Genomic DNA, 12,577 nt, shown 5'->3' on the forward strand with positions numbered 1-12,577 from the left:
ATCTATCAGATCTCGAAACTGGTCAGTTTTTTCCTAAGTGGGAAGGGATACGCCCAGTTAACAAAAGAAAGGGCGAAGCCCAATTGTCAACTTATCAAAACATTTTTAGGAGAAACAACATTGTATCCCCTATCCATCGATATCCTGCACGGATCCCTGGTTTTCCTTATGCATGGTGCGGGGTTGGCATGCCCCCTCCATGCAACCCTATAGGAGAGCCAGAGATACACAAGCACTATACTCATGTTTCTTTGGCTCTCCCATAGAGAGGCATGATGGGGGCATGCAGCCCCCCACAAACTGCACGAGGAGAGCTGGGGGTGCCATGCAGGAGATCCACAGGAGGGTTCCTGCAGTCAGACTCCCTACAATCAGACACCTATCCCCTATTCTTTGGATAGAGGGTACATTTTCCTGAACTGGGGTACCTCTTTAACATTACAGCATTGTTACTCCATGTATTCATTATTAGACAACAGAGAGAAACCAGCTCACCTCCTGCTTTATTTTAAAATCGCAGCGGTATATAAAATCACACCTGCACAACACACTGTTCACATCTTTACACGTTTCGTGCATGCAGGTGTGATTTCATGCAGTTTTGAAATAAAGCCCTATTTGTGTCACGTGCTGGATTGCCCTTTTTTTATTTTTATTTTACAAATTAACTAGATCGGACATGCTAGGAGAGCTGCCCAGCCGTTCTTAAATAGTTTACTATCTATATCTGTTTCTTGGATACCTGGATGGTGACGTCTACTGGGATAGTCACTCACTTTATTAAACAACTATATGGTGATAGCAAAACTTCTAAGGATTTCAGCACAGTCATTTCTTTCATTGTTAATATTTCCCTTACTGCCCTTAAAGGACAACTGCAGCGCAATATACACTTATCCCCTATCTACAAGATAGGGGATAAGTGTTTGATCGCGGGGGGTCCGACCGCTGGGACCCACCGAGATCTCCCTAACGGGGCACCGCCATTAGCGCTCATAGTGAGCGCTAAGGCGCGTAGCGTCGACTTAGAGGTCGGCGGTGAGGCCCCGTCTCCTCCCCGTCCCCATACAGTTCTATGGGGGAGCCGGGGAGGCACGAACGCTGCCTCCCCGCCTCTCCCATAGAGATGCATGGAGGAGGTGTGCCGGCCGCAACGTCATGCTGCGGCAGGCACGCCTCCTGCACGGGAGAGCTGCGGCACAGCTGCGGCCCCATACAGGAGATCGTGGGGGGTCCCAGCGGTCGGACCCCCCGCGATCAAACACTTATCCCATATCTTGTAGATAGGGGATAAGTGTATATTAAGCTGCAGTTGTCCTTTAAGTCCAATGTCAAAGTAGGCAGAGGATATGACACTGGCCTTGCCCTTACTACTTTGTCAAGCGGAAGTGAAGTGCTGGGGAGCAAAGCTCCTGGATAAATCCTTGAAGCTGGACATATGCCATATATTCTGATCCCCCCTCCCCGTACAGACATGCTCAGGGGGAGATGGGGGGGGTGGCTACGCAGCTACAGAACCTCTGACAGCCGCTTATCATCCCAAGAAGAAAAGGATCGGATCGGGTAGTTGAACTTGAATATGTTTGATCCTTCTCTTCCCCCCGACACCACCCTACAACTTAGATGGTCATCCAATCCTTCCAAAATTGGTGGGTTTATTCAACATTTAAGTGTATGGCTAGCATTGGAGAGATGGCCAGCCCAACGAAATAAGCAGGTTCTGGTGGCCATTGTCTAACATGAAAGGGGGCCTTTAATTTGTCCGGTGTCTTTAGCGCCATCATGAGTGCATGGTTAAATGGATAAGCCAGAACAAAGCCTAAGTGGGAAGGCTGTGCCCATCCTACCTATAGGGTGCATGGTCTACTTGGCTCAACTATCATTATTACTACAGATGAGCGAACTTACAGTGATTCAATTCGTCACGAACCTCGCGGCTTGGCAGTTGCTGACTTTAGTCTGCATAAATTAGTTCAGCTTTCAGGTGCTCCGGTGGGCTGGAAAAGGTGGATAAAGTCCTAGGAGAGAGTCTCCAGCCCATCGGAGCACCTGAAAGCTGAACTAATTTATGCAGGATAAAGTCAGCAACTGGCGAGCCAAGAAGTTCGATGCGAATTGAATCACTGTAACTTCGCTCATCTCTAATTATTACCATCTATGCAATCTATTATTGCACCTATGGCCCATCTAAGAACTGTATACCTAAAAGGTCAAGATGAGATAAAGAAAACAACATTTTCAAATCTACCTTATTATATAGAGATATGGGAGTATCACTGCAAAACTAAGCAGGTTTTTTATTCAGTGGTAAGGGACCACCTCAATGGGAACAGTAATGACGACCATATTGGTTGTCACCAAACTTATCCAAAAACCAATGTTTTTGATAAACTATTTTTAGTAAAGTGACAGAAGAAGACAACTAAAAGACCTACAGGTGTTAATGCCCGTAAAGCTAGATTCTGCTCCATCTCCATTAAATTTAAGTTAACACTTAAAATAAACAACACTGAACATTCAGATGTAACAGTACAACAACTTCAATACAACCGGGAGCAGAAGTAAAAAAAAAAAAAATAGAAAAAGAAAAAAAAAAAGTCACCACGACAGGCTCACAGGCAGTGAAGGTTTTGCATGTTCACTTTCTCTTTTTTTGATTTTTTTGTAAGAAAGGATCCACCAGTGTATGTACCCAGCACGATAAAGAGAAAAAAAAAAAGAAACCTTTCCCCTTTCCTTTATATACAAATTAATTTGAAGATTTCTCATATAAATGAAGTATTCAGTGTTGAAATATACATCAGAGTGTATATATACCCTTTATAGAGCTGCTTACCGACAAATCAGCCAAAGTGATTTTTTTTGTTATGAAAAAGCAAGAACACTTTCATCCTCTTTAAAAAGTTTGGATATAAAACATCCAATGCATTTTGGATTCTTTACTATTTGTCTTAGTTTTTTTTTGTGTGTGTGTCATCAGTTAACCTTGTCTTGAGAACTAGTTAAAGGTGTTAAGGAGACCGGGAACATCAACACCTTAGCATGCATGAAGGAAAGGTCGGGGAGGCTGGCGATCACCTTTGCAGCCTCTTCACTAAGGTTTTCTTCCCTTCTAGGTTTCCTGTAAGGAAAGAAGAAACACAACCTGGGTTACACCAAACAGGAAAAGAACTAAAAATGTTTTAAATTGTTTTAGTATTTTATGTATGCACTAATTAAAATGAGACTGAAGGTTTGTTTTTGTTTCCAAAAGGAGCCTAAAGGCCTCCATACACATTAGAAAAAGGTTGTCCAAACTCCACTTTTGGCAGGACTGGATGATTTTCTGATGTGAATCGGGGCATTCAGATTCTCTCCTAAAATATGATGTAGGGAAGAGAAGGATTGTGGCGTTTCTGATACTTTCGTTTTTGGAGAGATACGGTAAGTTGCTGCCACTTACCCCTCTCACTTATAACACAAGAATGCTCAATCGAATATTCATGCATATTGAGCAGTGGTCTCAAACTGTAGCCCTCCAGATGTTGCAAAACTACAACTCCCAGCATGCCCGGACATCCAACGGTCAAACGTTCGTTGCTCCTGATCCCTCTATATCAGTGGTCTTCAACCTGCGGACCTCCAGACGTTGCAAAACTACAACTCCCAGCATGCCCGGACATCCAACGGTCAAACGTTTGTTGCTCCTGATCCCTCTATATCAGTGGTCTTCAACCTGCAGACCTCCAGATGTTGCAAAACTACAACTGCCAGCATGCCCGGACAGCCGATGGCTGTCCGGGCATGCTGTGAGTTGAAGTTTTGCAACATTTGGAAGGTCCCAGTTTGAGAACAATGATATAGAGGGATCAGGAGCAACAAACGTTTGACCGTTGGATGTCCGGGCATGCTGGGAGTTGTAGTTTTGCAACGTCTGGAGGTCCGCAGGTTGAAGACCACTGATATAGAGGGATCAGGAGCAACGAACGTTTGACAGTTGGATGTCCGGGCATGCTGGGAGTTGTAGTTTTGCAACATCTGGAGGTCCGCAGGTTGAAGATCACTGATATAGAGGGATCAGGAGCAAAGAGCGTTTGACCGACATCTATCGCATGTTTACAATAAAGGCTGTGGTAAGAGTTCTGACCAATTCAATTCAGTGCAGCTGGGCAGAATATGTGTAGACACAGAGATTCATCAAAACCTGTCCAGAGGAAAAGTTACTGAGTCGCCCATAGCAACCAATCAGATCGCTTCTTTCATTTTTGAAAATGAAAGAAGCGATCTGATTGGTTGCTATGGGCAACTCAGCAACTTTTCCTCTGGACAGGTTTTGATAAATCTTCCCCATAGACTCACAAGGCAACAAAATAGTTGCTAAAACTTAACTTTTACTAATTACTATTGAAAATTACCAATAAAAACTGAAAATATCCTTTAAATATCAGAGAGGATCTGCAGTATTTTAGACAATTACTTTATTCTGTCAACTGCAAAACCCAAAAAAGTAAAGAAGTGACATATTGTGATGAGTGAACAGTCTGTAGCGGTCAGGGGCTGGAGACTTCTGTATCAATATATTCTGTGTTTTAGAGAGAAGAAATGTAATAGTACAAATAGTTAAAGGACATCTGCAGCATAATTAACACTTATCCCCTATCCACAGGATAGGGGATAAGTGTTTGATTGCGGGGGGTCCGACCGCTGGGACCCCCTGTGATCTCCTTCATGGGGCCGCGGCTATGCCGTGGCTCTCCCGTGCAGGGGGCGTGCCAGCCGCAGCATGACGTTGCGGCCGGCACGCCTCCTCCATACATCTCTATGGGAGAGGCGGGGAGGCAGTGTTACTGCCTCCCCGTCTCCCCCATAGAACTATATTGGGACGGGGAGGAGACGAGACTAGGTCGACGCTACGCGCCTTCAGCGCTCACTATGAGCGCTAATGGCGGCGCCCCGTTAGGGAGATCGAGGGGGGTCCCAGCGGTCGGACCCCTGCGATCAAACACTTATCCCCTATCTTGTAGCTAGGGGATAAGTGTATATTGTGCTGCAGTTGTCCTTTAAATGTTAGTTGTAAAATGTCTTGCAGACTTCTAGATGTAGCAGGCACATACGAGGAGGACCTGCGTACCGTGTGTCTCGTCTCCTCTTGTCTTTTCTTCCTTTATTAACATGTGATCAAACAGACTACAATATACAGTAATTCCCACAGGACTGTCCCGGCTTCACGACAAAGCCACAATTACCATATGTAAAACGGAGTCTGAGCGCTGGTTTACATAAGCAGCAATGCTCAGGTCATCATCTGCGGGCTCCTTGTCTAGACGCATAAACCTGCCATGTTGTACCAGAGATGTACAAGTCACTCATTCTCGGTTGCCATAGAGACCTGTAACAAGGTTAGATCTGATGCAGATCCACGACGGCAGCGCACCCAGTACAGGAAGAAATCTCATCCACCCTGAAATATACTTCAAAATAATCCTAATTTATGTGCCGAATATCAAAGTAACCCCACAACAATAATCTGTGGCTTATTGTTTGTATTTATAGGATATGTGGAAAGATTAAAGGGGTACTCCTGCCCTAATACATCTTATCCCGTATCCAAAGGATAGGGGATAAGATGTAGGATCGCAAGGGTCTCGCCACTGGGGACCCCCGCAATCTGTCATTGCGCACCCACCTTTGAACTCTCGGAAGCGCTGGAGGCTCCGAGTGTGTAGCGTGACGACCACGGGGACGGAATATCATGACATCCTGACTCCGCCCCTGTGTGATGTCACACCCTGCCCTTTCAATGCAAGTGACGGCCGTGCGCAATGACAGATTGCGGGGGTCCTCAGCGGCGGGACTCCAGCGATCATAAAATGTATTAAGGCCGGAGTACCCCTTTAATGTTCTTTAAATGTTTTTACATCCTTTGGTGATAAAAGGGCTTTTCTGCAGCGACCACCTTTTATTAAATAGTTCATGAATAGAGATGAGCGAACTTACAGTAAATTCGATTCGTCGCGGTTGCTGACTTTTCCTGCATAAATTAGTTCAGCTTTCCGGTGCTCCGGTGGGCTGGAAAAGGTGGATACAGTCCTAGGAAAGAGTCTCCTAGGACTGTATCCACCTTTTCCAGCCCACGGGAGCGCCTGAAAGCTGAACTAATTTATGCAGGAAAAGTCAGGAACCGCCGAGCCGAGAAGTTCCTGACGCATCGATTTTACTGTAAGTTCACTCATCTCTATTCATGAATTTACACCACATAAATTCATTAATTTATCTTCATAAAATCTGCAATAATCTGTATGCAGCAAGCTCCCTCTAGTGGTGACAGCAGGCAGCCAGGATTTCACCACTTAAAGGTATATTCCTTTTCACTATGCTGATTTTGGGGGCAGAAGGCCAGTGCATGACTGACAGTTCATCACTCATCACATCACTCAGTACGACACTTGCCTAAATGTGCATGCCTGGAAAGCTGATCTTATCTCAGTACTGGAGATCGGCATTGCAAGTTTATGCAAAGAACGCTATAGCGTAGTAGTGTGCTTTACAAGCACCACAGCACTGTACACTAATAGCGTAGGGTGTCATGTGCTTGCTAACAGCCTATCTGATCAGATTGCTTCTTTCATTTCTCAGAGGCCTCTTTAAAAATGTAAAGAAGGAATCTGATTGGTTGCTATGGGCAACTGCACCACTTCCCCTAGCCACAGGATAGGGCATAAGAGTCTGATTATGGGGCATCTGACCAATGGGGTCCCCTGCAATTATGTGTCTTACTTACAGTCCTCCCGCCTCCATCTTCCTGGATGTGGGCCAGCTCAGCCAACCAATGGCCATAGTGATGTCCCACCTCAGCCAATGATTGGTCTGCCATGTCCAGAAAGGTGGAGCCTGAAGCTCGCAAGGACATGTAAGTATGACAGGACCAATATAGGGTGGTCCGACCGCTGCCCAACCGTGCCTCCCCCCGCATCAGACACTTATCCCCTGTCCTATGGATAGGGGATAAGTACAGTTTCCTGGTGTCCACAACTAGAAAATTTTTTCTAATTTCTTCAGGAAACAGCACCATGCTTGTCTTCAGTTTGGGTCTGGTATTGCAGCTTAGCTCCATTGAAGTGAATGAAGTTGCAATGCTGCACACAAATTGTGGTGCTGTTTTCAGAAAAAAGCAGGCATATTTTTTCAAATCCGGGACCCTTTGAGTGCGACATGCTAGATCATCCAACACCCCAAACCCCGACCAACGCACAGTAGCTAAACACCAATACACACTAGACAGGTGTTTCCCAACCCGGGTGCCTCCAGCTGTTGCAAAACTACAACTCCCAGCATGCCCGGACAGCCGCTGGCTGTCCGGGCATGCTGGGAGTTGTAGTTTTGCAACAGCTGGAGGCACCCTGGTTGGGAAACACTGCACTAGACTGTCATCCGGTTTTGCAAAAAGGCCCCATAAGGACATATAGATATCTAGAAGGTTCGACTGTTTACCTTGCCGATGTGCTTGTGGTTTCTGCCGTGGACATCAGTCTTGCGAACGCATCAGTCACCTTGCTGCTGGCACTGGAGGATTCTACCTTCGCTGTGGTCAGTGCATACAGCTCAGGATCCACACCTTTCAGCATAAAACGATAAATCAGTGATGGAAGAAGTCAAGATGGAGACCACAAAAAACACACACCACAAGCCTCACACTCCTCTAAGTGTCTGAGCGATTCACTGACAGCATCAGGATGCAATGGGACCTACTGGGTCGGTTCGTGCAGACAGGAATGGTTGAAGGTCACTGCATTGTAATAGTGGAAGATAATGCAATCTATAGCACAAATGTGATACACATGGATGTTAGGCAAATAAAGCATGGCTGGAAAGGTCTTCAGATTGCTGTATATCTGCTGACACGGACCCATAAATAAGCAATGAATACACTCAGATACTTAAAGTAGCGTACAGGACACACGCACTAAACCACTACTATAAATCTACTACTAGCTACTACGCAAGCTTGCTGAAGCATTAGGGACGCCAACAAATCAACAGAGACAGGTCATAATGTTTCTGAGAAAGGGTGATGAAACACATTAAAAGGGTACTCCGGTGGAAATTTTTTTTTTAACTCAACTAGTGCCAGAAAGTTAAACAGATTTGTAAATTACTTCTATTAAAAAATTCTTCCAGTACTTATTAGCTGCTGAATGCTACAGAGGAAATTCCTTTCTTTTTGGAACACTGATGACATCACGAGCACAGTGCTCTCTGCTGACATCTCTGTCCATCAGAGAGAATTCCAAAAAGGAAATAATTTCCTCTGTAGTATTCAGCAGCTAATAAGTACAGGAAGGATTAAGATTTTTTTAATAGAAGTAATTTACAAATCTGGTGGAAATTTTTTTTTTTTTTAACTCAACTGGTGCCAGAAAGTTAAACAGATTTGTAAATTACTTCTATTAAAAAATCGTAATCCTTCCAGTACTTATTAGCTGCTGAATACTACAGAGGAAATTATTTTCTTTTTGGAACACATCATGACCACAGTGCTCTCTGCTGAGATCTGTTTGCTATGGGGATTTTCTTCTACTCTGGACAGTTCTTAAAATGGACAGAGATGTCAGCAGAGAGCACTGTGGTCATGATGTCAGCAGAGAGCTCTGTGTTCAAAAATGAAAATGTCCTCTGTATTATTCAGCAGCTAATAAGTACTGGAAGGATTAAGATTTTTTAATAGAAGTAATTTACAAATCTGTTTACATTTTTGGCACCAGTTGATTAAAAAAAAAAAAGTTTTCCACAGGAGTACCCCTATAAGACTGGGCATGAAGAATTTTATTAATAGGCTACTACTACAAGCTCCGTCCAGGATTTTGTTATGTAAGATGTATGTTCTATAAGATGGTTTTGCAGGACTGTTGTCTAATGAAAAGCCCCTCATTTAATTTTTGGGGTGAATAAATCAATGTTTCCTAACCAGCTACCCTGGTTGAAAAACACTGCAATGAATTAGTGTAGTATTATATGTCAGCCATGTAAAACATTTCCCAGATGTTGGATCAGGCAGAAGAAGATGCTACACAACCCCTTTAAAAAGTGGAGACCAGTGCCCTATAATGGAATGAGAGTCTGGCTTGTAGAACACTAGTCAAGAATATTACTCTATTCTTGTTGCTCCTAGATAAGTAAGTCGAGAAGGAAGAGGATAGGATAAACATCATTCACCTGCGAAGCTACCAAATCCCAACTAAGCACAGATACATAGAAACCATGTTACATGATGCAACTAAACTGGACAGCCACCACTGCACCACCAGCTACTACTGCATGCCTGGGAACTGCCGTATCAAGCTGACCATGACAACATTGTCCCGTCAATATTCATGTTATGGTGATATTATCATAGACCAACGTGGAAGGGATAAGGATTTTGTACTATGTTAGAATGTCTAGTTCCCTCTACCATGATGTGTTTAAGTGCAGTCAACAGAAGACCAAGTGAATGGCTTGGTACAATTGTCCTTGTAGGTCAACCTGAAAGTTCCCAGGCATGGTCAACTACACAAAAAGAGCAAAACCACTCCCCAATGTTCAGCAAGCTCTAACAAATGACTTTCCCAGAAACAAGTAAAATATGTTTGTGTGTTTAAGAGTTAGTCTGGAAACCAATGGAAGGAGATGAGACAAAGCCTGATCTCGTTTGGGCAGGGTTTCCAAAAAGGCTGCTAAAAGCAAAGTTTAGATATTTTTTCTTGGGATATCCCAAAGTCATCAGAGGTTCCTGAAGAGTTAATGGTGCAGAATTAGTAAAGATGTTAGTAATGGTTAACCCTTAAAGAGACCAAACATTAGCTTATTGAGAACTGAAAAATTACACAATCCAATGTGATCTAGTGCTATATATTTATATATATATATATATATATATATATATATATATATATTACAGGGGGTCACATGCTGTAGGGTAGGGTCACACATGCCATTGAAGTAATTGAGCAGGAAAATATGCAGCTGCAAATAAACAGCACATATGGCACGTGTGACCCTACCCTTAATCTGCAAAGAATATTATCTGAATACTCCCTGCAGTGTTTTCCAGTTGTAGAATAACTCTGTATTCATAACTTTTTCGAGGAAATGTACAGGATAGTGAAAACATGACTCCCTTCTTCCAGAAAAAGTATCACTCTTGCCTATGGGCTGTGTCTGCTACTGTGGCTCTGCCTCATTCATATAATAAAATGGTTCCAAAAGAATAGACTATATATTAGAATCTGAATTCAAGTTATAAGTATGGGCAAATTTTCATCTGTAAGACCAGTATTTTCCAACCAGGGTGCCTGCAGCTTTTGCAAAACTACAACTCCCAGAATGCCCGAACAGCCTGCATCTGAGTGCAGTTTTAATACACTGACATTTAAAAAGTTTGCATGCAAAATTGTATTTCACCTGTAGAGGTCACTACAGTTGACAAATTCCTCTTGCAATAATCCGAATTTATTACAGTGCTTTAAATCCTGCCTAACATTACAGGATATTGTATTATTTAATGGATGTTTACACTATGCTATATATATATATATATATATATATATATATATATATATATATATATATATATATATACACACATACACACACACACACACACACACACAGTGGGGCAAAAAAGTATTTAGTCAGCCACCAATTGAGCAAGTTCTCCCACTTTAAAAGATGAGAGGCCTGTAATTTTCATCATAGGTATACCTCAACTATGAGAGACAGAATGGGGGGAAAGAATACAGGAAATCCCATTGTAGGATTTCTAATTAATTAATTGGTAAATTCCTTGGTAAAATAAGTACTTGGTCACCTACAAACAAGCAGGATTCCTGGCTCTCACAGACCGGTAACTTCTTCTTTGTACCTGTATGCCCTGAGTCCGCTCCCGTTCTATAACGCGGGGCGGGCCCGGCCTCTAACAATGGCCGGGACCTGTGGCTAATAGCACGCGGCACTTATCGTGGTGCCGCGCGCTATTAACCCTTTAGACGCGGCACTCAAATTTGATCGATATCAAAGGCTACCATCAGTAACACACTACACCGCCAGGGACTCAAATCATGCAGTGCCAGATGTGTCCCCCTGCTTAAACCAGTACATGTCCGGGCCCATCTGAAGAGAGAGCAAGAGAGAGAGAATTTGGATGATCCAGAAGAGGATTGGGAGAAGGTCAGATGAAACCAAAGTAGAACTTTTTGGTAAAAACTAAATTCGTTGTGTTTGGAGGAGAAAGAATGCAGAGTTGCACTTAAAGAACACCATACCTACTGTGAAGCATGGGGGGTGGAAACATCATGCTTTGGGGCTGTTTTTCTGCAAAGGGACCAGGATGACTGATCCGTGTAAAAGAAAGACATAATGGGGCCATGCATCCTGAGATTTTGAGTGAAAAATGTGAAGATTTTGAGTGAAGGGCATTGAAGATGAAACATGGCTGGGTCTTTCAGCATGACCATGATCCCAAACACACCACCTGGGCAACGAAAGAGTGGCTTCAATTAGAAGCATTTGGAGGTCTTGAAGTGGCCTATCCAGTCTCCAGATCTCAACCCCATAGAAAACCTTTGGAGGGAGTTGAAAGTCCGTGTTGCCCAGCAACAGCTCCAAAACATCACTGCTCTAGAGGAGATGTGCATGGAGGAATGGGCTAAAATACCAACAGCAGTGTGTGAAAATGTTTGACATTGCCAACAAAGGGTATATAACAAAGTATTGAGATGAATTTTGTTATTGACCGAATACTTATTTTCCACCATAATTTGCAAATAAATTCTTTAAAAATCAGACAATGTGATTTTATGGATTTTTTTTCTTATTATGTCTCTCATAGTTGTGGTATACCTATGATGAAAATGACAGGCCTCTCTAATTTTTTTAAGTGGGAGAACTTGCACAATTGGTGGCTGACTAAATACTTTTTTGCACCTATGTATGTATGTGTATGTATGTGTGTGTGTGTGTGTGTGTGTGTGTGTGTGTGTGTGTATGTATATGTATGTATATATATATATATATATATGCAAAATCTAAAAATGTTGCAGTATCTTGTATTACAAGATACTGCAACATTTTTTGATTTTGCATCTGCATCACTGGACTTATACGGCTACCCAAATTTACTATATTATATATATATATATATATATATATATATATATATATATATATATATACACACACACACACACACACACACACACACACACTGGCCTGAATTAGGTCAAAAAGGCTCTTTTGACCTCAGTCGGGGTAACTGGGGGTGGTCACCAAGGCTATGTAGTACAGACATTGTGTAGATGTATTCCAGCGTCTCCCAGTGTGCCTCCAACTGTTGCAAACTACAACTTCCACATGCTGGGAGTTCTAATTTTGCAACAGCTGGAGTCACACCAGTTGGAAAACACTGATATATCCTGAGCGATATTACAGGCTTCAGCCCTCATTGACACTTCCCTGATACTATTCATGTTTTTACAAGTGCAATGGACTTCAGCACATATAATCTAGATCTTGACGTACTAACATAAGTGAGAAAGACATGCTATTATACACATGATAATAT

At 42.9% G+C, this 12,577-nt stretch overlaps 1 protein-coding gene across 4 annotated transcripts in view; it reads right to left on the reverse strand.

Moving 5' to 3' along the window:
* Positions 1-1,268: 1,268 nt before the first annotated feature.
* The window catches only part of AFTPH (aftiphilin), a 174,014-nt gene continuing 162,705 nt past the window's right edge, over positions 1,269-12,577 (reverse strand). For 3 of the 4 annotated variants that reach the window (XM_056567963.1, XM_056567962.1, XM_056567960.1), the window contains 2 exons: positions 7,471-7,594; positions 1,270-3,121 (listed from right to left, as the gene is read on the reverse strand). In XM_056567963.1, coding sequence (XP_056423938.1) covers positions 2,977-3,121; positions 7,471-7,594 — 269 coding nt within the window. In that variant the 3' untranslated portion in view covers positions 1,270-2,976. Of the gene's footprint in view, positions 3,122-7,470; positions 7,595-12,577 lie in introns of all 4 variants that reach the window. The other variant, XM_056567961.1, reaches the window with a different exon arrangement.

The sequence above is a fragment of the Hyla sarda genome, chromosome 3, assembly GCF_029499605.1.
Source record: "Hyla sarda isolate aHylSar1 chromosome 3, aHylSar1.hap1, whole genome shotgun sequence".
NCBI classification, from domain to species: Eukaryota; Metazoa; Chordata; class Amphibia; order Anura; family Hylidae; genus Hyla; species Hyla sarda.